The sequence below is a fragment of the Trachypithecus francoisi genome, unplaced genomic scaffold (genome assembly GCF_009764315.1).
Source record: "Trachypithecus francoisi isolate TF-2019V2 unplaced genomic scaffold, Tfra_2.0 Lachesis_group0, whole genome shotgun sequence".
NCBI lineage: Eukaryota > Metazoa > Chordata > Mammalia > Primates > Cercopithecidae > Trachypithecus > Trachypithecus francoisi.
This window is the reverse complement of record NW_022681453.1, coordinates 75,693,440-75,720,578: the sequence shown is the minus strand read 5'-3', so window position 1 is coordinate 75,720,578 and position 27,139 is coordinate 75,693,440. Positions and strand designations below refer to the sequence as shown.

General features: G+C 37.3%; 1 protein-coding gene and 1 long non-coding RNA gene across 7 annotated transcripts in view; one reads left to right on the top strand and one right to left on the bottom strand.

Annotated features, from left to right (window-relative positions):
• The window catches only part of CFAP44 (cilia and flagella associated protein 44), a 149,361-nt gene that overhangs the window by 95,025 nt on the left and 27,197 nt on the right, over window positions 1-27,139 (bottom strand). For 5 of the 6 annotated variants that reach the window (XR_004437110.1, XM_033211253.1, XM_033211254.1 and 2 more), the window contains exons 7-16: window positions 23,890-23,992; window positions 18,317-18,533; window positions 16,250-16,364; window positions 13,169-13,333; window positions 10,891-11,046; window positions 10,547-10,594; window positions 9,853-9,952; window positions 9,217-9,311; window positions 6,042-6,251; window positions 5,275-5,385 (exon numbers count right to left, since the gene is read on the bottom strand). Coding sequence is in view for 5 of the 6 variants with exons in the window: in XM_033211253.1 (XP_033067144.1) it covers window positions 5,275-5,385; window positions 6,042-6,251; window positions 9,217-9,311; window positions 9,853-9,952; window positions 10,547-10,594; window positions 10,891-11,046; window positions 13,169-13,333; window positions 16,250-16,364; window positions 18,317-18,533; window positions 23,890-23,992 (1,320 nt within the window). In the remaining variant the exon portion in view is untranslated. Of the gene's footprint in view, window positions 1-5,274; window positions 5,386-6,041; window positions 6,252-9,216; window positions 9,312-9,852; window positions 9,953-10,546; window positions 10,595-10,890; window positions 11,047-13,168; window positions 13,334-16,249; window positions 16,365-18,307; window positions 18,534-23,889; window positions 23,993-27,139 lie in introns of those variants that run through there. The other variant, XM_033211257.1, reaches the window with a different exon arrangement.
• The window catches only part of LOC117083520, a 29,853-nt gene continuing 16,028 nt past the window's right edge, over window positions 13,315-27,139 (top strand). Inside the window, exons 1-2 of the long non-coding RNA XR_004437111.1 lie at window positions 13,315-13,373; window positions 24,583-24,694. This is a non-coding gene — a long non-coding RNA (uncharacterized LOC117083520). The remainder of the gene's footprint in view (window positions 13,374-24,582; window positions 24,695-27,139) is intronic.

Sequence of the window (27,139 nt, the reverse complement as noted above, 5' to 3'; positions counted from 1 at the left end):
CATAGTACTGGAAGTTCTAGATAGAGCAATCAGATAAGAAAGAAATAAAGGGCATCCAAACTAGAAAGAAAGATGTCAAATTATCCTTGTTTGCAGAATATATGATCTTATATTTGGTAAAATCTAAAGATGCCACCAAAAAACTGTTAGAACTGGTAAACAAATTCAGTAAAGTTGCAGGATACAAAATCAACACACAAAAACCAATCGCATTTCTATACACCAACAGCAAACAATCTGAAAAAGAAATTTAAAAAAGTAATCTCACTTACAATAGCTACAAATAAAATAAAATACATAGAGATTAACTTAACCAAAGAAATGAAAGATCTCTACAATGACAACTATAAAATTGGATGAAAGAAATTAAAGAGGACACAAAAAAGAAAGATATTCCATATTCATAAATTGGAAGTATCAATATTGTTAAAATGTCCATATTATCTAAAGCAATCTACAAATTAAATGCAATCTCTATCAAAATAGCAATCACATTCTTCACAAACATAGAAAAAAATCCTAAAATTTATACAGAATCACAAAAGACTCAGAATAGACAAAGCTATTCTGAGCAAAAAGAAGAAAGCTGGAGAAATCACATTACCTGACTTCAAGTTATACTACAGAGATACAGTAACCAAAACAGCATGGTACTGACATAAAAACAGAAACATAGACCAATAGAACAGAATACAGAATGCAGAAACAAATCCATACATCTACAGTGAACTCATTTTTGACAAAGATGCCAAGAACATAGATTGCACAAAGAACAATCTCTTTAATAAACTGTTCTGGAAAAACTGGATATCCATATGCAGAAGAATAAAATGACCCCTATCTCTTGTCATATACAAAAATCAAATCAAAATGAATTAAAGACTTAAACTTAAGACCTCAAAACTATGAAACAAAAGAAAACATTGGGGAAACTCTCCAGGACATTGGACTGGGCAAAGATTTCTTGAAAAACACCCCATAAGCACAAGCAACCAAAGCGAAAATGGACAAATGGAATCACATCAAGTTAAAAACTTTCTGCACAGCAAAGGAAGCCATCCATAAAGTGAAGAGATACCCCACAGAATGAGAGAAAATATTTGCAAACTATCCATCTGACAAGGAATTAATAACCAGAATATATAAGGAGCCCAAACAACTCTATGGGGGAAAAATCTACTAATTCAATTTTTAAATTGGCAAAAAAATCTGAAGAGACATTTCTTAAAAGAAGGCATGCGCATGGCAAACAGGTATATGAAAAGGTGCTCAACATCACTAATCATCAGAGAAATGCAAATTAAAAACTACAACGAGATATTATCTCATTCCTGTTAAAATGGCTTTTTTCCAAAAGACAGGCAATGCCAAATGCTGACAAGAATGTGGAGCAAATAAAGTACACTGTTGGTAGGAATGTAAATTAGTATAACCACTATGGAGAACAGTTTGGGGTGCCTCAAAAAAACTAAAAATGGAGCTAACATATGATCCAGCAATCCCACTGCTAGGTATATACCCAAAAGAAAGGAAATTAGTGTATTGAAGGAAATCAGTACATCTATACTTCCATGTTTATTGCAGCACTATTCACAATAGCCAAGATTTGAAAGCAACCTAACTATCCCACAACAGATGAATGGATAAAGAAAATGTGGTACATATACACAATGTGTACTCTTCAGCCATAAAAAAGAATGAGATCCTATTATTTGCAGCAACCTGGATGGAACTGGAGGTCATTATGTTAAGTGAAAAAAGCCAGGCACAGAAAGACAAACATCACATGGTCTCACTTACTTGTGAGCTAACAGTGAAAACAACTGAACTCATAGAGATGGAAAGTAAAATGACGGTTACCAGCAGATGAGAAGGGTGGTGGGGGGGTGGGGTGCAAATTGGGGATGGTATATGAGCAAGAAAAAATACATAAAATGAATAAGATCTAGTATTTAATAGCACAACAGGGAGACTGTAGTCAATAATAATTTATTGCACATGTTAAAAGAACTAAAAGAGTATATTGGATTGTTTGTAACATAAAGGATAAATGCTTGAGGTGATGGATATCCCATTTACTCTGGTATGATTATTATGCATTATATGCCTTGTCAAAATATCTCATGTACCCCATAAATATATATATATACACACATATATATACACACACACACACACACACATATACATCATGTACCCACAAAAATAAAAAATAATAGTAATAAAGACAAGAATAACTCTCAAGATTCTGGCTTTAGTGACAGGGAAAATGGAAGTCCAAGAATAATATGGGAGGAAGAACATGTCTTAGAGAGACTATAATGAACTCCATTTAGACACCTCAAAATTACCTTCACAAAAATAAAAGATCACCAAGTTCTGTCAATTTTCTCTTCTAAATATCTCTTGTCTGCACAGTCTTTCATGCTCTAGTCACATCACAGCTGCCCAATAGATCCACCTGCCCCTGACCTGGCTCCCTTGTGTCTTCTCCACACTGCTGCCAAAGTGAACATGGTAGTAACCATGGCAGACAGAATGGCTCTGTGTGTACATGGGACGCACCCTTACTGGAACCACCCAAAACCATCAGGCAGAAGCTTAATGCTTTATGCTCAGATATGAGATCTGATATTTCAGCTGGTAAGGGCTAAGATCTACTGCAATTTGGACAATTAAAGTCTGCAGCAGGTCAGTTACAAACAGTAATTTACTTTTTACTTTAGTAATTTGCAAATGATTTTAGAAATACAAGTGCTAGCAAGCAGCACTGCCCAAAATGACTTTTAAATTATGCTGAGTGTTTTGGTCTTGTATGGTACAGGTTGTTTGTCTCCTACAAATCTCACATTGAAATCTGATCTCTAATGTTAGACATGGGGCCTAATGGGAGGTGTTTGGGTCTTGCGGGTGGATGCCTCATGAATAGATTGATGCCTTCCCTGGGTGGGGAAGGGGGTGGGTTCTTGTTCTATTCATTCCCAGGAGAGCTGGTTATTTAAAAGAGCCTGGCACCTCCCCACTCCCTCTTTTGTTTGTTTGTTTGTGATAGGGTCTCACTCTGACACCCAGGCTGGATGGAGCGCAGTGGGGCGATCTTGGCACACTGCAGCCTCAAGCGATCCTCCCACCTCAACCTCCCGAGTTGCTGGGACTAGAGGCATGCACCACCACACCTGGCTAATTTTTGTATTTTTTGTAGAGACAGGGTTTCACCATGTTGCCCAGGCTTGTCTCAACTCCTGCACTCAAGTGATCCACTTGCCTTGGCCTCCCAAAGTGCTGGGATTACAGGTGTGCACCACCACACCTGGTCTCCCCGCTCTCCTTCTTGCTTCCTCTCTCACTACATGATCTCTATACAAGCTTTCACCTTCTGACATGACTACAAGCTTTCACCTTCTGACATGACTACAAGCTCATGAGGCCCTCACCAGAAGATGCTGGCACCATGCTTCTTGTATAGCCTGCAAAGCCATGAGCCAAATTGCCTAGCCTCAAGTATTCCATTATAGCCACACACATAAACCAATAATTACTTTTAATTTTTTTAACTTATTTCAAAATAAGTATAGATTTACAGAAAGTTGAAAAGATGGTACACAGAGGTATCACGTACCCTTCACTCAGTTTCTACCACTGATTACATCTTATGCAACTATACAAAACCATCCAGGACTTTGACATTAGTACAGAATGTGTGTATAGCTCTACATCATTTTCTCATATGTGTAGATTTGTGTAAGCATCATGACAATTAAGACAAAAACTATACCATCACCACAAAGGTCTCCTTCAAGCTACTTCTTTAATGTCACACCTACTCCCCTCCCACTCACCACCCCAACCCCTGGCAAATGTTGGTGGATCTTTTTAGCTTTGTATCTAGGGAAGTGAATAAAGGATGCACATAATGTTTTACGTTGTGATATAAACATTCATGCTTTCTCACAGAGTTTCCTTTGCAGCTACCACTCCCTTCACCTGAACCATCTGTACCCATCTCTTATTCATTTGGTCATATCCTACCAATTTCTCAAAATCAAGGTACAGTAATACAAAATAATAACTTAATTTTAACTTCTTCCTTTCTTGATAGTTCCCTGCTCTAAATTCACAACACACATTGTCTATACCAGGGGTGTCCAATCTTTTCGCTTCCCTGGGCCACACTGGAAAAAGAAGACTTGTCTTGGCCCACACATAAAATACACGAACTAACACTAACAACAGCTGATGAGCTAAAAAAAAAAAACTGCAAAATATCTCATAAAGTTTTCAGAAAGTTTACGAATTTGTGTTGTGCCTCATTCAAAGCCATCCTAGGCTGCATGCAGCCCACAGGCTATGGGTTGGACAAGCTTGGTCTATATCATTGATATTTTATTCATCAATTCCTTTGTGAAACCTTATTGTTCAATGATAAGGTATATTTAACTTTTTACATGTATATTTTTTTCTCCTCGAGAGACTGTTTTGTACTGCTTATTTAATCCACCACAGTGCCTAGAAAAGATAGAAACAATGAGTATTGGTTGACTAATTTCAAAAAGCATTTTTAAGATAATACTAATGTATTTTCTGGTCCTTTTATTTAGAAAAGCTTAAAGTGGATTACCAATGTTACTCCAAGAATCCTGATGGCACTTCTATGCAATTCGTCAGTATTATTATCCTGGCACCTGGCACAGCACTTGGTTTAGACAGTCAATCAATATTTAGATGACTGAATTATCATATGCTCACATTTAGTAAAACTGGAGACATTAAAAGACATTAGTAATCAATACTGAATTACCAATTGCTAAGAAAGAAGAAATAAAAGGACAGAAGAGGAAATAGATGTGGATTGAGGGCAGAGGAGAAGTAAAGAGATAAAGATGAAGAAAAGTACATTCAGAACTTAGAATTCAGCTTCTGATTCTCAGAGAGACTGACTGATCAAGGTGAAAGCATTTTGACACGTCATGGCTGTGGCCAAAAGTCCCGTTGGAGGAAAGCCTGAAAAAACGCTGGGTTTTGAGAGAGGATCATGGTCAACCAATAAGACCGTGAAAGAGAAAGGAGGCAGTGAGAGAGAGGAAGGCTCCTGAGTGATGCTCTACTGGCCAACCCCAGCAGCAGCCACCTGAACTTTCTTTTGTTGCATCCCTGACCCTCACTGCAGGAACCAGGAGTGGGCTAAAAATTTCCACCTGCTATTCTCTATCTACAAGATAGTTTCACTATGTAGTAATTGAGATTTAAGCAGGAAGACAAATAATAATGACTTACATGAGACATAGGAGACCACATTAACTGACACACAGGTCCAGGAGTATTAATATAACCAATTGGCTTATAATCCATTTCCACTTCAAAGAAGAAAACAGTTTGATCTTTACTCTAAGGAAAAAGACACATCCACCAAATATATATTACTATGAAATCTAGTCTATAGATCACAAAAAAAGCATTTAATAGCATACGCTATCTCTATCTACAATGGTCATATATCCCAGATTATTCTAGGAGAATTCTTATTTCTAAAACTTGCTCCATTTTCCCCATTAGAACATTTGGCAAACCATGTGTTTCAATATGTGGTTATGAAAATATGATCACCATACTTTCAGAAATGCACACAAAAAAATTCTACCATGCATATGCTCGCCTATTAGTGCATAAAGAATTTACACGGTTATTCTCTTCCTTTATGACAATTCTATATAAGAACATACCTATGTTGAACAAAATACTGATTATAAACAATACAATTAGCACGGTCCCCAGTTGAAATTTCCTATTCATTTAAAATAAGCATTAGAATTCAACTTGCAAGAATATTTTTAAGTGTTATTCACATGCTCCAGCTCTATTCTGATTAAAAAGAGGGTTATTCACAGACTACATTGAAAGAATATGACTATAAAGAAAGCAAAATATGAATATATTGATAGAAAATGAATTTCAGTAAATAAGGCATGATGAAGTAGGAGTACTTATAAGGCAATGTTAACTATAAAATTTCAACAAGAAAAGAAAGGAAATGTACTGCTTACCCCTGTAGCTAGAATTTCCCCATCACGTTCATAAGCTAAAGCAGTGACACAAGCAGTATGGGGTTTGAAAACCTGTTTCAAGCGAATATCGGCATCCGAAATTGTCTTCCGTCCCACAAAAACCGTGAGCCCTTTTGGATCATAAAGTTCAAGAATTCGAACAACTCCATCTTCAAATCCTACAATAATTTCTGCTCCAGTGAAGTTTACCTTGGAAAAAATTAAAGATAAGGGACCTGAAACGAGTTAATTGAGAAAGTTGGACTATATAACAGATATTTTATTTAGACTTAGGTAATTTAATATTGGCTGCCCATTGGCAATTCTTTATACCACTTTCTGGTAACCACTATCCATTCTAGCATATCTCTTTATAATCAATGACCACAGGAAGAATAAACAATGTTAATTCAAACATTGAATGAACAAACAGCAGAGTGTCTGCCTACCACATGCTAAGCACCTATCATCAGCCACTCAGTGGTGAACATAAACAGACTCAGCTCAAGCCTGTAATCCCAGCACTTTGGGAGGCCGAGACGGGCGGATCACGAGGTCAGCAGATCGAGACCATCCTGGCTAACACGGTGAAACCCCGTCTCTACTAAAAATACAAAAAAAAAAACTAGCCGGGCGAGGTGGCGGGCGCCTGTAGTCCCAGCTACTCGGGAGGCTGAGGCAGGAGAATGGCGTGAACCCGGGAGGCGGAGCTTGTAGTGAGCTGAGATCTGGCCACTGCACTCCAGTCCGGGCGACAGAGCGAGACTCCGCCTCAAAAAAAAAAAAAAAAAACAGACTCAGTGCTTGGTTTCACAGAGTTTTGGTCTAGTGAACGGTGGACACATTAATCATCACATAAATGAGTGTGAAATTATGAACTGAAATAAGTGCTAAAAGAAAGAAATGCATTCTCTGAGAGCATATAACAAAGAAGGCTGACCTCAACTTATGGCTTCCCTAAGAAAGAGATGGTGGAGCTGATAGCAAAAGGATGCTCAGGAATTAGCTAGGTACAGGAAGGTGGGACAAGCACTCCTAAGAGAGAATATAACTTGTGCAGAAGTCCTGTGGCAGGAAATAACAGAATTCAAGAAAAAGTTATAGTATGACTAGAGTAAGAGAACAACGTTTCCCCGGGAGGCTGGAGAGGAAGACAGGCAAGCTGTAGATGATAAAATGGATTCCACGTCACATTAAGAAGAGTCTTCATAAAGTCTCAGCTGGAGATATAAATCTACCAATGTCTGAATGTACCAAATCTGCTGTCTTGGAAGAGCCTGGGCATCCTGTAGAGCTCAATGACAATCAGTTATGAGAATTTGGGGAATAAAAAAGTTGTACACCATTCAACTCCAGTTGAATGTTGTTTATCCAATAAAAATTTACTAAGTGTCTAAATGTACCAGTAACTATAGAGGCATAGGAGGTACAAAGAATAAGGCATGGTTGTCACCATGAAAAAAGTCTAGTGGGAAAGACAATAAAGCACATAATCCTAGTATGCTGTGATAAATGCTGTAAGAGATATATACACACAAGCACTAAGGGGAAAAAAATCACAGAGGAAGGAGGCCCTAACTCTACTTGAAGGTAGATTCATGGAGGGCTATGCAGAGATGATGTCTGACCTGAGCTGGGTCATAAAGACTGATGTGTAGCCTTCCAGAAAGGTAAAGGGGTATGGAGAAGGGACTTTCTAATTGTAGCTTAAAATCCATATGATCATTACTCGGATATAAGCCTAAAAAAGGAAACATGCTGTGAACATTACACAACCATCTGAATAAACAATTCAATTACCTGGATTGTAGTTTTAAGACTTCGTTAAGAGTGTAACTACATTAGGATAGTGAGTGAGCTAGGTCTGCCAATCCAAACGCTCTGTCATTTCTACTTGCTCTAGCCTCATCATGAAGCTGGCTCTGTTCCCTGGACTAAGTTCTCCTTCTGGTCTTGATCCCATCATGAAATTCCCCCTCATTCCATTTATATCCACATTTACTTTTAGCCTGGAATATTTTCTTTTTAATTTCAACCCAAAATAATAAAGATTAAATATTTCCCCAAATAATTCCATAGCATTTAAAAATATGTCTGCAAATCTTTGATGTGCCTCCCATGGAGAGATGGGGTTTAAGTCCCCTCCTCTTGATTCTGTATGGGGCTTGTGACTGTGTGACTGCTTCACCCAATCAAGTATGGTAGAAGTGATATTTTGACTTCTGGGGAATGGGCCATAAAAGGTCATCAGCTTCCACCTTTACTGTTGGAACACTAGATCTTGGAGCCCTGAGCTACCATGTAAAAAGTGTGTGACTATCCTGAGGCTGCCATGTTCTGATGAAGTCTAAGCCACCTGGAGAGGGTATTACGTATAAACACTCCTATTGGCAGTCCCAGCATAACCTAGCCTTCAAGTCGTCCAACCCAGGTGACAGCTTTGTGATCAAGAAGCCTTTGGGCTATTCCAGGCCCAGCCATTCATGTCTTCCCAGCTGAGTTCCCAGACACCCTGAAGCAGAGACAATCCATCCCTGCTGTCACCCAAATCTCAACACAAAGACTACATGAACAAAATAAAATGATTATTTTATGCCACTACATTTTGAGATAGTATATTACACAGCAATTGACAAATGGAACAACTCCCTATCCCAGCTTAATTTGTTTCTATAGTTCTTATAATTATCTAACATAAAATGTACTTAACTTACTTATTTTGACTACTATCTGTCTCTGCCTCCCTCCCACTAAAGCATAAGGTCCATGAGGGGCAAGTATTTTTTGTCTTTTTATTCACTGCTATATTCCCAGAATCTAAAACAAGACCTGGCACATTGTTGGCACTCTGTAAATATTAATAGGATGAATGAAATCAAAGTCAGATGGATCAAGGTTAGAGACACAAAGTTCTGTTGGGAAACTGCTTTGCAACATGAAACTATTACGAATCTACAGGTGGCATAAAAACAGAAATTTCACTAAAAATAAGACCAAACCCATAACAACAATCATGGTAAAGATTTCTATTACATTCTGACTAAAATAAACTAACTTAAAACTTTTATTATTCCTTAAAATTTTGAGTCAGCAAATATCTATATTTCCAAGAAATAGCATTGATATACCATATTTACCAACAGAGTCTGGTAATTCATTATAACAACAAACTTACCATTCGGGGTACCCAAACAAGGGCAGTACCTCCTTGTTTGAATTTCATCTGAGCCAAAAGAGTTTTGCTAGCAAAATCATAGATTCGAACAGAGCCTATGGAAAGACAGTTTTAAAAGAAAAAAATTATATACATAATTTTTTAAGTCTTTGCTTACTTTTTACATATTGAATACTATAACAAGAAATTTCTTAACTAAATCAGTCAATAACTTTCTTTTGTAAAAAATTTCATGTACAACCTCAAACAGGTAATTCATAAACATGAATAATAAAGAATAAAACAGATGATTGACTGGTGGGTCAATTTCACCTTGCATAGTCCATATAGATTTGCCGTAAGTTAAGAAGGAAGAAAGGAGATGGAAAGAATAGAAAAAAGACAAATGTGGACAATATCAAAATGAGCAGCATTTTCATGAACAATTTACAGATTGTGTCCTTATTTTAATCTCTCACAATAACCATGGCTGCTGCATTTGTGCCCTCTCGTCTCTCCAACTCACCTCACTTGCATTCAAGAGGCTCCCCTTTTGGGAAAATCCTCAAATGCTCTAAAGTCAAACATATATAAAAATTGTATTGCAAATAAAACAAAACAAGGCCAGATATATTTTTATTAAGAGTTCCTACTTACAGTCCAAGGCAGTTGTGGCCATGAGATAAGTGAGAGGAGAAACAGCCACGGCTTCAACAGCTCCGGAATGGAAGGAAAAGAGGCATTCTGGGTCCTGGGTCTGAGAATAGACAGACACTTACTAGATTTCAAAGACAAGGTGACATAGAATTAAGATCAAGTTTTGAAAAATGCAAAGAGAAAAATATAACACATGTGTGATTTTACTTGCATAGAAATAAGAAAAAGCCTAAAAAGTCAGAAAGAACACTAGTTCAGATTTAGGAGAACCAGATAGACTGCTGGGCTTTGCCCTTAATGGCTGTGTGATTCTGTGCAAGTCACTTCAAATGCCAGTTTCCATTTCTTCATCTGTAAAATGAGATGATAACAGCTGCTTGCCTACTAAATAGGGTAGTGATGAGGATCACACCAGATAAAATAAATGAAAATTCCATATATTCATAAAAACTATAAAGCACTATATAATGTTAGGTGTTGTCACTGCCACTTTTCTGGTAAATGATGCTATGAGATAGATACTTTTTTATGTAAAATCATAATGAGAGAGAATTCTCAAGAGTAGCACATGTTGGGCAAGTTTTTTATGAGAACCATGATCAAATATGGAGAAAGATAAAGAATACTTTAAAGACAAATAAGAAAAGTTTTTACTATGAAAGTTTGGGGAAAATAAGAATAATAGGCAACTTACAATATTTGAAAAACTAAGGTCAAGCTTCCATATGGCTCCATTGGCATCCTAAAAAAATTAAATAGTATTTTGTTTTATCATTTTAAACTTTCATCAAATTTTTTCAATGTTTTTCCTATGATTTAATAAAGTAAGGACAAGCAATAATACTAAAAGCTCACATATATTTTAAAGTATAATTGAAATTTAATAAAAACAACTTCTATATTTTAGAATGCAGCCACACAATAAGCAATCTCATAACACTTACAGTCAAATGGACTTGTAGCCAAATCAATCATACTACTATTTTAATTTTTTGTCCCTGTAATGTTAAAGAGCCAAAAGAGAAGAATGCAACACACCTGAGCCAACCAAAAGTTATTTCCAGCTTCACTCATTTTTATCATAGAGAAGAGATTCACATTCTTGTCTACTTGAAGTTCATTAATAGGCTCAATCTCCAACAATCCAGTCTCATCTATTATATCAGCAGTGTCTATTGTCTCAAAATCCCATATCTTGTAAAATGTAAAGAAAATATTTTAATCGATCAGTAGTTTCTGAACAATGATTTTCTAAGCCAGAAAAACCCTGACTTTTTTTTTCAAAAGTCATTTCTTGTTCTTTCATGAAAAGTAACAATGAACAGATGTGATAAGAACACCAAAACCTGAACCCTGGAATGTTACTCTGAACTGAGGTATGGTAAGTTATTACAGTTTCCTTTACATTTATAAAGATTAGTGAGAATGTACAGCCTTGCATAAGAATTTTAACTTGTCCAAAACAAATTTTATTTCAAGGTTTCTATTAGATCTTTTTACATAAAGTGGCCATAGGAGTATATGGTTCAGTTGTTCAGCAAGACATCATAATGAACCCTGTTTTCTACACACCAGTAGACCCCTGAAGGGGGAAATACACCTTCTCGCTTAATGACTCAAGCACTATCTCATTAGAAGCAAACAATATAGATGTAGATAAAGTCTGTATTAGAAAATGTTTCTCTTCCTGAATATTAACATTTCACACTTTACTATCTCATTGGGAAAATCTGGCATTTCCCCAAGTGCATACCACCAAACATGTTTCATAGTAAGCGAGATAGTAAATGTTACTATCTCACAGTGAGACAGTAAAGTATAGCTTGTTCCTCATTTGGAGAGGAGTCCAGAATACTACAAGAAGAGTGAGGGTGCACAGTTTTAACTCACGGTGGCAAGGAGGCTCAGCAGGACCTCCCCTGTGAGGGGCCAAAGTTCATTCTGGACAGTTCTGGCGACATACCCTGCCATGTGATCCTAGACTGAATAACTGAGTCTTTGAGAAAGGAACTCTGGGGAGACTGTCCCATAAATTAGCCTGGTTGGGGGAAGAGAGAAATATCTGAAGGTCAGGGTTAGGTTTAAGAATCAGACTAGGATCAGACTAACCCCTGGGAGTTGGGCTAGGTTTTCTCTAAAGGGTAAGATGTAGAGATTTACTGTGTGAAGGACTGAAAAGACAAGGACAGACTCTGAAAAGAGAAGCAAGCTTAGGAATTACTGGTGTCCATGAAGGGATCCTATATGAAATATTTAACTTCTTTTCTCCTGAAGTTTTCTCCTACTTGTTATTTGGACATTTTCGGGTAACGTATGTCTTAGAAAGATAGCAAATATATCATATGACAAAATAAAGGACACAAAAGATTCTCAGAGCAATGTATGAAATCTAACAAGATTAAATTTAATATTGTAAATGTAAAAACATACACTGGGGCTCAAAAAGCCAGTGGTAAGAAGACCTACTGTGGGAGATATGGGTTAAACAATATTAAACACAGTAAGCTCAATCGGTAGCAACAGAGTGACCAGACTCTTAAAAAAAATACAATCTCACTTTTGATAACACTTCTTAAAGAATGTCAATAGAACACTACCACTTTCTTATGAAAGGCCCCACTGAAAATATCTACCAAGAGGACTACAAGACAAATCCCAAGGCTACAGGTTGACCAGCCACAGCGGGATACTCATGAACAGAAAGTGCTACACAGAGTGGGTGGGAGAAGTGTGACAACAGCAATCAAGGGACTTAGATGCTGGAGCAATGTTCCAGCTTAGCCCAGGCTTGGGCAAAAGAGTGTCCACAAGAGAAAGCAAGTGAGTTCCCTAGCATATGGAGCAAGAAGAATGTAGCATTCATAGGCAAACTCCATCAGTTCAGTTCAAACTCCATCAGAAATACACCAGTTCTGGGTGTATTTCTATTTGGTAACCTCAGTAAAAAATAACTAACAAATGTTCAGCACCTTTGTTCCTACAAAATGGCCCATTCATATGGAGCCTTTTGGAAGGATATGTGGGTCTACTGTTCATCTTGTGCTAACATGAGTTTTCATCTTCTAAAGTTATTATTTCAACAGAATCAAAATAACAAGAGGCCCTCTCAAAGTTTCAGTGGTAAAATGCGGTAAATTAATTTTGACAAGAATGCAAATATTTACCACAAGAGAAGCATTATTTAAAGTGAGTTGGGCTGGAGAGTAAATGACTACTGATCTCCTTCACAAAATAACCTTTATGAGAAATAAAACCCTTTGGGTGATCTACAAGTCTTAAACGTGGGTGCTACCGTCCAAGTATCAAGAAAACTTACCCTAACACATCCATCTGACCCAACCGTGATAACTTCACCCTCATCCAGCATTATCTGGTTAATGGGGCCATTGTGACATGACTTGCTTGTACCTCGACAGAGCTCCACTTTGATCAGACCACCTTCCCAAAGCAGCATGTTGCCCCATTCTGACCCTGAGAGCACCTGGCAGATATGTGGAAAAAAGAAATGTGCATCAAAACAGGTAAGTGTATGTATTTATGCCTCAAATAGTAGGTGAAAATTATTTGTAAGGTTTTTTTAATGATTATAAAATTTTTAAATGGAAAAATTAAAAAATACAGAAATGAAGACCTACTATCCCAGACACAACTACTAATAACATTTTGATGTATTTCCTTCCAGGATTATTATCAGTTTTACATCTTTGTGATTAGGCTGTATGTTGTTGGTAATTGTTCCTGTATGTATACAATAGACTTCTTGGTACATCTCTTAGGACAAAAGACAGGAGTGGAATTAGATGAGAGTCTACTTTTTAAATGTAATACTGTCAAATTTTAGATATTAGATAACTTGTAAGGCCAGTACTGAATTAAGTAGATTATAGCATAATAGTATCCAATTTCAAACAAGGCTAATCATATAAAACTTTTCTCAAATTAATCTGTTTAATCTGGCATTTTCTCAAGTGCATGCCACCAAACATTAGTTGTTAAGATATTAAACAAGGGTCACAAAATAAAGCAATATTGAGTATTGACTCTGTGCCAAGCACTGGTTCAGTACTTCATATATGTTAAGTTATTTAATGCAAAAAACCATATGAACAAGGTACATTTATCAGGGATACCATGTACACTTGTGCATATTGGGTACCTCATTCTCATAGAAGAAACAGCTTTTTCTGACTCCCACAAAGGAACCATATGGGCCAATAGCCATGACTATTATTACCCCCATTTTACAGAGGAGAACATTGAAGCACAAAACAGTTAAGTAACTTGCCCAAAACTACCCAGTCAGCATTCTAATACAAGCAAGGTGGCTCAAAACCTCCTATTCTGACTACACAGCCCCAGAAGGCAGATGCTAGGATAAACAAAGTCAAACAACTTTATTTTCTGTAGGACCCCTGGGAACTTTTAATAGAGAAGTATTTGCTGGGAATCACCAAGACGAATTTTTAGATACAAAGGAATTTGACTTAAAATGTCTTATTTTTATGGAGCTTCTGTACAGACTAATGTTCCATAAAAATTCACTTTGGGAAACTCTATTCTAATTTTTGCCTGCATGCTCTAGAGGTCTGCATTTCCATCTCCCCCTTATGTAGAGAAACTGATAATTGTATTTAGTCTTTTATTTCTTGGGTCTACTTATTTTTTAACAACTCTACCAACTTTACTGATTCTGTTCTTAAGCCTCAGCCTTTTATGGTAGAGTGTTTAGACTTATTTTCTTCTGTCCAGTGATGAAAGCCAGCAATGACGACAAAAACCTATAAGGCATTCCTTTCTGAAATGTGACTCATATCTAGCTTGCCATTTCCATTTGTTCTGAGAAGTCTAGGCCCTTGATCATCTCTCTTTAGATGACAGCAACAACTTCCATTCTAGCTTATTTCCTTGATTCCAGATTTCCCTTCTTCTAATCAACCTGGCATTTTATGGCCAAATTTGTTTATTACTTCTTCCACTTGCAAGTCTACTCTTCCCATGTACAGTAGTTCTCTACCTATTAAACTCCTTGTACACTAGGACCCAGTCATACTTCTCAACCAAAATTCTCCACTCTTTGCCAACATAAATGGTTTATTCCAATCTGCCCTCTAAAAATCTGATATTTATTTATAATGCCAAATATTTCCTTTAGTTGCTCTATCATTTAAAATGGCTTATTTCTTCCCTATATCTACACAAATTCTACCAACTCTTTAAAAATATATATCTCATGCCAGGTTTTTAACAAGGATTCTATTGATCTTTATCTTACCTTAATTCTTACACTATTGAGAATTTGAAGCTGGGATGATTTAAGATCATCTCATGGATTTAGATATATTTTAGCCAGCATCCAAGGCTTTTTACTTCCTCCTATATACCATACTTTTGAATTGAGAATATTCAGTCAGGTAGATGACTAGACCACTTGGTTCCTTAGAGTAATATTTGTATGCTGGCATTTACTTACAACTGAGATGATCACAAATAATAATCTATAATTCATTCTAATAGGAAGCTATGTAAAATACTGATAGAGAACTAATCCTAATTAACTATTATTTCAGGCAATATGCTTATAAATTTTATAAGAGGAAGAAAGGAAAGAAACTAACAATATTAAAGAATAAATTAACAGATTACAGTTGCAGTGTTGCAGATGCCTCTAGAAAGTGGTTGCTCTTTCTGAGTAATAATCTGACAAAAAAATAAATGCCACGAGGCTGTATATAACCTTTGACCCAATAAGTCTTCTTGGATCATGATAGCAAGACAAAATGGGGAAAAATAAGTAATATAAATACTGCAACTCTGTGACATAATTAAAAGTAACAAATATTTGGGAGGCCGAGGCGGGTGGGTCACGAGGTCAGGAGATCGAGACCATCCTCGCTAACATGGTGAAACCCCGTTTCTACTAAAAATATAAAAAGTTAGCCGGGCATGGTGGCGGGCACCTGTAGTCCCAGCTACTCAGGTGGCTGAGGCAGGAGAATGGCGTGAATCCGGGAGGCAGAGCTTGCAGTGAGCGGAGATTGCCCCACTGTACTCCAGCTTGGGCAACACAGCGAGACTCTGTCTCAAAAAAAAAAAAAAAGTAGCAAATATGTCATTATGTTAATATATGAAAATGCTCACATACTTTATATGTGTGTATAATATTTATTAAAAAGAAAATAGAAAATGTTGGTTACATATGGATTATGACAATTTCAGGAAAATATTTTAATTACAATTGATAACTGAAGAAGTAAAATTAAATTTTCATTACATTTACAATGACAATAGCTGTTATTGGCAGAGTTTGTTAGAATGTAATATATTTTCACATATGTGTGCTTTCATATATGTACTTGAAAACACAATTTTAATATTGTAGAATAGCGGCCGTACTCACTTTCCCATCTGGGAGTTCCATGTAGCCTTCTATATCAGTAGTGGTTGTTTTGCCAAATCGACCTAGTGATCCCTGCAGCTTGAGACCTGTGAATGTAAAAGCCATTTCCCAGAACCTACAAACAAGAAAGAGACTGAATGTACCTCAAAGACATTTTATTGATTTTTATTTTAATATGACCCAAACATTTACATATTTCAGAGTTGCATATATTATTTCATTCATTCATTCATTTATTTATCTGATTAAGATTTATCAAGTATCTACTACCTGTCAGGCAAGGTTCTAGGCAATATGAATTCAGCAATGATCAAAATAGGTGAAATATAAAATTTCCTGCCTTCAGGCATCTTATATTTTAGGGCTGTGCTACCTAATGCAGTAGCCTCCAGCTGTGTGTGACTATTTAAATTTAGATTTAAAGTAATTAACATTAAATAAAATCAAAATGTTAGTGTTTCAGTCACACTAGCCAATTTCAAGTGCTCAGTAACTACATGTGGCTAGCAGCCACTGTATTAGACAGCATAGAACATTCCCAGTCTGTCAGAAAGTTCTCTTAGACAGTATTGTTTTAGAAGATATAAAAGTTTTCCAAAGAATTCTAATTTACAAACTGTGTGACTTTGAGCACTTTTCTAGATCACCGTGTGCCTTCATTTTCTCGGGTATAAAATGAGAAAATTAGTAACACCTACCTCATAAAATTGTTGAAAAATTCTTAGAACAGTGCCTAGCATATCAAAGCAATCAATAAATGTTATTACTAACATTTTCTTATTAATAGTCTAAACAAATGGACAGGATGATGAAGACCACATAGAAAAAGAAGAAATATACAAGTAGATATAAAATAGATAATTGAGAGTATCAACAAGCCAATGATACAAAGCCAAAAGCCTAGATAGCCAACATCCTCTCCAAGGGAATGGTAGGTCCCCTGATGATATGCTTCCGTATACTCTGGGTTCCTTCATAGCACTTCACACATGAAATTAACTGTTCAATGTCTGCCTTTTCCCCAACGATATGGGGCATAGAAAATACAGATTTTACTAAATAATCAGAAAATATAAGAAATTGGAAAATTTTAACATATAGCTAGCAGAAGTTTATTTGAAAATTCCCCAAAGATTACAATTAAAAATCTGCTCAATTAGTCTATATTTCTAATGAGTGAATAATAAAAAGACCAGATTTAAATTGAGACAAGAGGAATTTAGGATGGATAAAAATGTCTTTCTCTTAAAGAGACTCTGATAATCAAGTTATGGGCAGCTCTGGGGTGGTAGAAGATTGTTATGCAAATGCATGAGACAAAGTGGAACATAGATAAAGACAAGATCATTGCACCCTGGAAATAGACAAGGGTATGATACAATGAAAAGAGCATGGAGTTTGGAGCAAGACATAAGATCAAGAGTAGGCTCTGCCACTGTTTCATATTGAGTGTTCCTTGTCAGGAATGATACTGTGATAATTCTTATTTTACAGATGAAGACTGAGTTGCTACAAACAAGAAATTCAGTAGAGGATGTGAAAGCTCAATACACTGGGCATAGTGGCTCACGCCTGTCATCCCAGCACTTTGGGAGGCCAAGGCGGGTGGATCACCTGAGGTCGGGAGTTCAAGACCAGCCTGACCAACATGGAGAAACCCAACTCTACTAAAAATACAAAATTAGCCAGGCATGGTGGTGGGTGCTTGTAGTCCCAGCTACTCAGGAGGCTGAGGCAGGAGAATCGCTTGAACCCAGGAGGTGGATGTTGCAGTGAGCCGAGATCACACCATTGCACTCTAGCCTGGGCAACAAGAGCAAAACTCCATCTCAAAAAAAAAAAAAAGCTCTTATTTTATCTATGCTGTTTGCAGAAACAAAATCCCACATATCTAATTAGAAAAGGGGCATTACTAGTTAGCTTTTAAAATAACATACTTTTAAATAATTCTAATGTTAACCAAAACAGCAAAAAAAAAAAAAAAAAAAAAAATCTCCAGCTCTTAGATCCTCTTAGAAAAATACTCCTGTGATACATACTAGCACCTCTATTGGTTACCTGACCTACTTGATGTGGCCTGATCCTGATGTAGTAAGCTGCTCTTCATTATCAGGATTGAAAGTAACCTTAAAAACTTCCTGAGAAAAAGCTTTTGTCCTCAGTATAGGTTGTTCCTCTTTCCAGTTCCAGATAGTCAGTGTGTAGTCAGGGTTGCTACCGACAGATGCCAGCAAGGTACCGCTGTAGTTAAAGTTCACATAAGCATATCCCTTCTCAGTCCCATCTGGAAGGATAAATGGAAGCCTAATAAATAAGGACACATTTATTTCATTTTCAAAAACATGTTGTAAAAAAAGAGAGGGAGTCAGCCCATGGTGACATAAGAATGCCAAGAATACCCTAAAGGAACAATTCCAAAAACATTCACCATCTTTAGCTTTAGAATGAATTATGTGATATGAAGGGGGAGGGTAAAGAAATCTTAATCACATATTGCATGAGAAAAACACTTTGAAAACATATTCCATTTTATGGCATGGGGAGAAACACAAAGCATATTAGATAGCAGTGTCAGAGTGTCAGATAGCAGTGTCCAGAGTGGCTCCAACTGGAATAGGAGCTGGGTAAAATAAGGCTGAGACCTACTGGGCTGCATTCCCAGGAGGTTGGGCATTCTAACTCACAGGATGAGATAGGTGGTGAGCACAAGATACAGGTCAAAAGACCCCACTGATAAAACAGGATGTGGTAAATACAGTGGCCAAAAACCACCAGATTCAAGATGGTGATGAAAGCGACCTCTGGTCTTCCTCACTACTCATTATATGCTAATTAATGCATTAGTATGTTAAGGACACTCCCACCAGCACCATGACAGCTTTTTTTTTTTTTTTTTTTTGAGACGGAGTCTTGCTCTCTCGCCCAGGCTGGAGTGCAGTGGCCGGATCTCAGCTCACTGCAAGCTCTGCCCCCCGGGGTTTACGCCATTCTCCTGCCTCAGCCTCCCGAGTAGCTGGGACTACAGGCGCCCGCCACCTCGCCCGGCTAGTTTTTTGTAATTTTTAGTAGAGACGGGGTTTCACCGTATTAGCCAGGATGGTCTCGATCTCCTGATCTCGTGCTCCGCCCGTCTCGGCCTCCCAAAGTGCTGGGATTACAGGCTTGAGCCACCGCGCCCAGCCCATGACAGCTTATAAATACCATGGCCACATTAGAAAGTTACCTTATATGGCCTAAAAAGGGAGGAACCCTCAGTTCCAGGAATTGCCCACCCCTTTCCTGTCTGGAAACCTCATGAATAATCCACTCCTTGTTTAGCATATAATCAACAATAACTATGAGTATTCTTAGCCAAGCAGCCCGAGCCACTGCTCTGCCTATGGAGTAGCCATTCTTTTATTCCTTTACTTTCTTAATAAACTTGCTTTCATTTTACTCTGTGGATTCACCTCAAATTCTTTCTTGCACAAGGTCTAAGAACCCTCTCTTGGGGTCTGGATCGGGACCGTTTTCCCATAACAATTCCATTAAATAAATCATTTTTCTTTTTTTCTTTATTTCTTCTAAAACACCAAAGATACATCTGCAGAACATGCAAGTTTGTTACATAGGTAAACATGTGCCATGGTGGTTTGCTGCACCTATTGACCTGTCCTCTAAGTTCCTTCCCCTCACCCCCAACCCCCAACAGGCCCTGGTGTGTGTTGTTCACCTCTCTGTGTCCATGTGTTCTCAATCTTCAACTCCCATTTTGAGTGAGAACACACAGTGTTTGGTTTTCTGTTCTTGTGTTAGTTTGCTGAGGATGATGGCTTCCAGCTTCATCCATGTCCCTGCAAAGGACATGATCTTATTCCTTTTCATGGCTGCATAGTATCCCATGGTGTATATGTACCACATTTTCTTTATCCAGTCTATCATTGATGGGCACTTGGGTTGGTTCCATGTTTTTGCTATTGTAAATAGTACTGTAATAAACATACATGTGCATGTCTCTTTACAGCAGAATGATTTATATTCCTTTGGGTATATACCCAGTAATGGCATTGCTGGGTCAAATGGTATTTCTGGTTCTAGATCCTTGAGGAATCTGTCTTCAACAACGGTTGAATTAATTTACATTCCCACCAACAGTGTAAAAGTGTTCCTATTTCCCCAGAGCCTTCCCAGCATCTATTGTTTCCTGACTTTTTAATAATTGCCATTCTGACTGGCATGAGATGGTATCTCATTGTAGTTTTGATTTGCATTTTTCTGATGATCAGTGATGTTGAGCTTTTTTTCATATCCTTGTTGGCTGCATAAATGTCTTCTTTTGAGAAGTAACTATTCATATCCTTTGCCCACTTTTTGATGGAATTGTTTTTTTCTTGTAAATATGTTTAAGTTCCTTGTAAATTCTGGATATTAGACCTTTGTCAGACGGGTAGACTGCAAAAATGTTCTCCCTCTCTATAGGTTGCTTGTTCATTCTGATGATCGTTTCTTTTGCTGTACAGAAGCTCTTTAGTTTAATTAACTCCCCTTTGTCAATTTTGGCTTTTGTTGCAATTGCTTTTGGCTTTTTTTGTCATGAAGTCTTTGCCCATGCCTATGTCCTGAATGGTATTGCCTAGGTTTTCTTCCAGGGTTTTTATTGTTTTGGGTTTTACATTTAAGTCTTTAATCCATCTTGAGTTAATTTTTGTATAAGGTGTAAGGAAGAGGTCCAGTTTCAGTTTTCTGCATATGACTAGCCAGTTTTCCCAGCACCATTTACTGAATAGGAAATCCTTTCCCCGTTGCTTGTTTTTGTCAGGTTTGCCAAAGATCAGATGTGTGGTGCTATTTCTGAGGTCTCTGTTCTGCTCCATTGGTCTATATGTCTGTTTTGGTACCAGTACCATGTTGTTTTGGTTACTGTAGCATTGTAGTATGGTTTGAAGTCAGGTAGTGTGATGCCTCCAGCTTTGTTCTTTTTGCTTAGGACTGTCTTGACTGTATGGGGTCTTCTTTGATTCCACATGAAACTTAAAATAGCTTTTTCTGATTCTGTGAAGAATGCTAATGGTGTTTTGATGGGAATACCATTGAATCTATAAATTACTTTGGGTAGTATGGCTATTTTTACAATATCGATTCTTCCTATCCATGAGCATGGAATGTTCTTCCATTTGTTTGTTTCCTCTCTTCCTTCCTTGAGCAGTGGTTTGTAGTTCTCCTTTAAGAGGTCCTTCACATCCCTTGCTGGCTGTGTTCCTAGGTATTTTATTCTCTTTGTGGTGATTGTGAATGGAAGTTCATTCATAATTTGGCTCTCTGCTTGCCTATTGTTGGTGTATAGGAATGCTTGTGATTTTTGCACATTGATTTTGTATCCTGAGACTTTGCTGAAGTTCTTTCTCAGTTCAAGAAGTTTTTGGGATGAGATGATGGGGTTTTCTAAACATAAAGTCATGTCATCTGCAAACAGTGACAACTTGACTTCCTCTCTTCCTATTTGAATACTCTTTATTTCCTTCTCTTGCCTGACTGCCCTAGCCAGAACTTCCAATTCTATGTTGAATAGGAATGGTGAGAGAGGGCATCCTTGTCTTGTACCAGTTTTCAAAGAAAGTGCTTCCAGCTTTTGCTCATTCAATATGATATTGGCTGTGGGTTTGTCATAAATAGCACTTATTATTTTAAGATATGCTCCATCAATACCTAGTTTATTGAGAGTTTTTAACATGAAGGGATGTTAAATTTTGTCAAAGGCCTTTTCTGCATCTATTGAGATAATCATGTGGTTTTTTACTTTGGTTCTGTTTATGTGATGGATTATGTTTATTGATTTGTGTAAGTTGAAGCACCCTTGCATACCAGGGATAAAGGCAACGTGATCGTTTTTTGAAGTGCTGCTGAATTCAGTTTGCCAGTATTTTATTGAGGATTTTTGCATTGATGTTCATCGGGGATATTGGCCTGAGGTTTTCTTTTTTGTTGTTGTGTCTCTTCCTGGTTTTGGTATCAGGATGATGCTGACTTTGTAAAATGAGTTAGGAAAGCGTCTCTCCTTTTCAAATGTCTGGAATAGTTTCAGAAGGAATGGTACCAGCTCCTCTTTGTATTTCTAGTAGAATTCAGCTGTGAATCCATCTGGTCCTGGGCTTTTTTTGGTTGGTAGGCTATTAATTACTGCCTCAATTTCAGAGCGTGTTATTGGTCTATTCAGGGATTCAACTTCTATCTGGTTTAGTCTTGGTAGGGTGTATGCTTCCAGGAATTTATCAATTTCTTCTAGATTTTCTAGTTTATTTGCATAGAGGTGTCTATAGTATTCTCTGATGGTATTCTGTCTTTCTGTGAGGTCAGTGGTGATATCCACTTTATTTATTTTTTTTTTATTGTGTCTACTTGATTCTTCTCTCCCTTCTTCTGCTAGTGGTCTACCTATGTTGTTATTTTTTTCAAAAAACCAGCTCCTGGATTCATTGATTTTTTTGGAGGGTTTTTCTGTCTCTATTTCCTTTTGTTCTTCTCTTAGTTATTTGTTGTCTTCTTCTAGCTTTTGGATTAGTTTGCTCTGGCCTCTCTAGCTCTTTTAATTGTGATGTTAGGGTGTCAATTTGAGATCTTTTTGGCTTTTTGATGTGGGCATTTAGTGCTATAAATTTCCCTCTTAACACTGCTTTAGCTGTGTCCTAGAGATTCTGGTACATCATCTCTTTGCTCTCATTGGTTTTGAAGAACTTCTTGATTTCTGCCTTAATTTCATTATTTACACAGGAGTCATTCAGGAGCAGGTTGTTCAATTTCCATGAAATTGTTTGGTTTTTAGTGAGTTTCTTAATCCTGAGTTCTAATTTGATTGCACTGTGGTCTGACAGACTGTTTGCTATTATTTCAATTCTTATGCATTTGCTGAGGAGTGTTTTACTTCCAATTATGTGGTTGATTTTAGAATAAGTGTCATGTAGCACTGAGAAGAATGTATATTCGTAGATTTGGAGTAGAGAGCTCTGTAGACATCTACTAGGTCCACTTGATCCAGAGCTGAGTTCAAGTCCTGAATATCCTTGTTAATTTTCTGTCTCGTTGATCTAATACTGACAGTGGGGTGTTAAATTCTCCCACTATTATTGTGTGGGAGTCTAAGTCTCTTTGTAGGTCTCTAGGAACTTGTTTTATGAATCTGGGTGCTCCTGTATTGGGTGCATATATATTCACAATAGTTAGCTCTTCTTGAATTGTTTCTGTTACCATTATGTAATGCCCTTCTTTGCCTTTTCTGATTTGTGTTAGCTTAAAATCTGTTTTGTCAGAGACTAAGATTGCAACCCCTGCTTTTTTTTTTTTCCTTCCCATTTACTTGGTAAAATTTCCTCCATTTCTTTGTTTTGAGCCTGTGTGTGTCTTTGCAGGTAAGATGGGTCTCCTGAATTACAGCACACCAATGGATCTTGACTCTTTATCCAGTTTGCCAGTCTGTGTCTTTTAATTGGGGCATTTAGCCCATTTACATTTAAGGTTAGTATTGTTGTGTGTGAATTTGAATAAATCTCTTTTCTATCTTCCACTGGTTCTGTTTCTCTGGAGAAACTTGACTTATGAAATAATCTTCTTCTTCAGAATGTTATTATCCTTGTACATGAAATATTTAAATGTGCTTCTGGACTCACCTCGAAGGATTCTGTATGGTCTCAGAGAAGGATATTCATAAATGATAATATCTGGAAAACTCCCTTTTTCAGCTACTGTGAAGTAAGTTTTATGTGGATGAACCTAAAAAAGATAAAATTTCACCAAAATATTAAAAGAAAGATTTTTGTATAAATAGGCTGATATATGCAGTATTTAGCATCCACTATTTTATAATTTGTTATTAGGCTTTACTCTAATAGAAAACTCAAAAATGGGCATCAGATAAATATTTGATGATGGATACAACCGAAACTGAAAACTAGAATACACATTTTAAGTTTTACTTTAAGACAGTCATTTCTAACTCTGCAATTTTTTTAATTGCCATTGGAAGAGCTAGAACAATGGTTCTCAATCTTTAATGTGCATCAGAATCCACTGAAGGGCTTATTAAAATACAGACTGCAAGCCCTAATCCCCAGAGTTTCTGACTTAATAGGTCAGGCTGGGACTCAAGAATTTGCATTTACATGTCTAACAAGGTAATTTCTAACTAGGTGATTTACATTCTATCAAGGTGATTTACATTTCTAACAAGATGATGTTGATGCAGCTAGTTTGGAGACCTTGCTTTGAGAACAACTAAGTGAGATGAATTGTCTACCCTACATATAAATCAACCTAAATTTTGTATAGAAAAGCTATGGATTGTATGGGATTCTTGTTTCCAGACCAGGTTACATCAGAATTTTTTAAATTTCACTGTGGAAAAAACTTACAAACGAATGAAACTTACTAGAAGTGAGATGTAATATTTCCAAGCCAGACACAGAGGAAATTACAGTAATTGTGCCCTGGATAAACTATTTGTGTCAGTATTTTCAAAGATAACTATATAAGTTGGATAAAATAGTATGTTTATTTCTGTTATTTTTGTCTATTGGTAAGCCAAATGTATAGGAAGGGTAAATCACCAGTCAAAAAATGAAAATAAAAATAAGCTGTTATAAGGATAAGCTATTTAAAACATATATGATGCTTATAAAATTCTGTTTTCAGATATTATTTCACATCTCCTGATTATATATAAGACAAAGAGCCTGGTTCTCAGATATAGATTGCTAATCATGGTACCCAAGATAACATTGTTTCCTTTAAATTTTACACCAACCTTGAGAGCTTAGATACCACTATTATCTCCATCTTATTGATGAGGAAACTGAGACACAGAGTTTAAGTAACTTGCCTGCAGTCACACAGTCTACAATGTGTTAAGTGTAAGAGATAGGATTCAAGCCAAATGTTAGAATCAAGAAACAAATGGGACTAAGAAATAGCAGATCTCAAGGAGGTAGGGGAAATGGATTAAGACCATATCTATCTAGATTCCCATTTGTAAAGAAATATGGTGTAGAACATGTGATCAAAGAAATTGGGATGAAGATTCAGGCAAATCCTTCACCCTTCTAGGTCTTGTCTACAGTAAGTTAAAAAGTTTCCGCCTCTCATATTGGAAATTGCTGTGGGGTTGGGTTTGGGAGTTTTATTTATTTATTTATTTATTTATTGAGACACAGTCTCACTCTGTCATCCAGGCTGGAGTGCAGTGGCACGATCTCTGCTGTCTGCAATCTCCACCTCCCAGGCTCAAGCAATTCTCGTGCCTCAGCCTCCCAAGTAGCTGGGATTACAGGTGTGTGCCACCACACCTGGCTAATTTTTGTTTTTTTAGTAGATATGGGGTTTCACCATGTTGGCCAGGCTTGTCTTGAACTCCTGGCCTCAAGTGATCCACCCACCTCTGCCTCCCAAAGTGCTGTGATTACAGGCAGGAGCCACTGCACCAAGCCAGGAGTTTTATTTTTGGCGAAGAACTGGAATTAGTAAATCATTTACTTTACACTCAACACAGAGATTCACCCTACCTTTTCCAGGTAGGGTGCCCAAACACTTTTCTCTAGGTTTCTCATAGCCTTGCTAAAGTATTTGTCAACCATAACTGGATAACTGTTTCAGAAAAGATGAGGTAACATGGACAGTGGAGGCAAGGCCTCTGTCACTACCCAGGCTTCAACAGCTCCAGCACACACGGAGAAAAGGCCTTGTAGACATAAAATTGCTCAACATCCAGGTGGATGAGGATTAGGATTACCTTTTTTTTTTTTTTTTTTTTTGAGACAGAGTCTTGCCCTGTCACCCAGGCTGAAGTGCAATGGCACAATCTCAGCTCACTGTAACCTCCACCTCCCAGGTTCAAGTGGTTCTCCTACCTCGGTCTCCTGAGTAGCTGGGATTACAGGCGTGCACCACCGTGCCTGGTTAATTTCTTGTACCTTTAGTAGAGACAGGGTTTCACCACATTGGCCGGGCTGGTCTTGATCTCCTGACCTCGTGATCTGCCCGCCTCCTCCTCCCAAAGTGCTGGGATTACAGGCGTGAGCCACTGTGCTTGGCCAGGATTAGCATTCTTGACCACACTACACCTCTGACTACTGTCCTCAAACCAAATTATTTTATAACAAAATATTAAAATAGAAATTTTAAAGCTATTACTGGCCACAGAGTAATAGATAAATAAGTGATAATTAGATGTTTCTTGGTCCCCTGCAGATGGTGTGGACCTCAGGGTCCTGAAACCTCATAGGCCCCAACTGACTTCCCTCCACAAAATCCACAACGCTCATGTTGGACCCATGGCTATCTGCACACAGCTATTGCCACATTATCATGTACTTGTGTGTCTAGTTTTTGTTTTTCTTTTTACAAATATAGGTCTTGTCTCTTTAGATGGATTTTAAACTCTGAATTCATAGAGGTCATGAGTTCTTCTTCATTTAAATTCCCTACTATATGTTCTGTGTAGTGTTGGGTGCACAGTATTACATAATAAATTATTGCTGAACTTATTAGTCTTATAACAAACTCTCCGAGGACATGGACGTTTATCATGTACACATACTATATATAGATAGATGATCAAGAAAGAAACAACCATGATAGTATCTTTCACTCCATACATCTCAATATATCCTGTTTTCATAGTCAATCTCTGTCTACGTCCTGTCTATATGTCTCACATTTTCCTCACCTTCTCCATTCCCATGGCCATGTGCCTGCTTCAGTCTTCAGATTAAGATTCTTTAAAATCTCCTCACTCACCTCCACTTCTAATCTAAATATGAAAAACTTGCACGACTATGGGGAAGTCACCTAACCTCTATAAGCCCATTTCCTTATCTGCAAAAAGAAATAATATTATAATAGTGCACAGAGGTAATGATAGTGAAT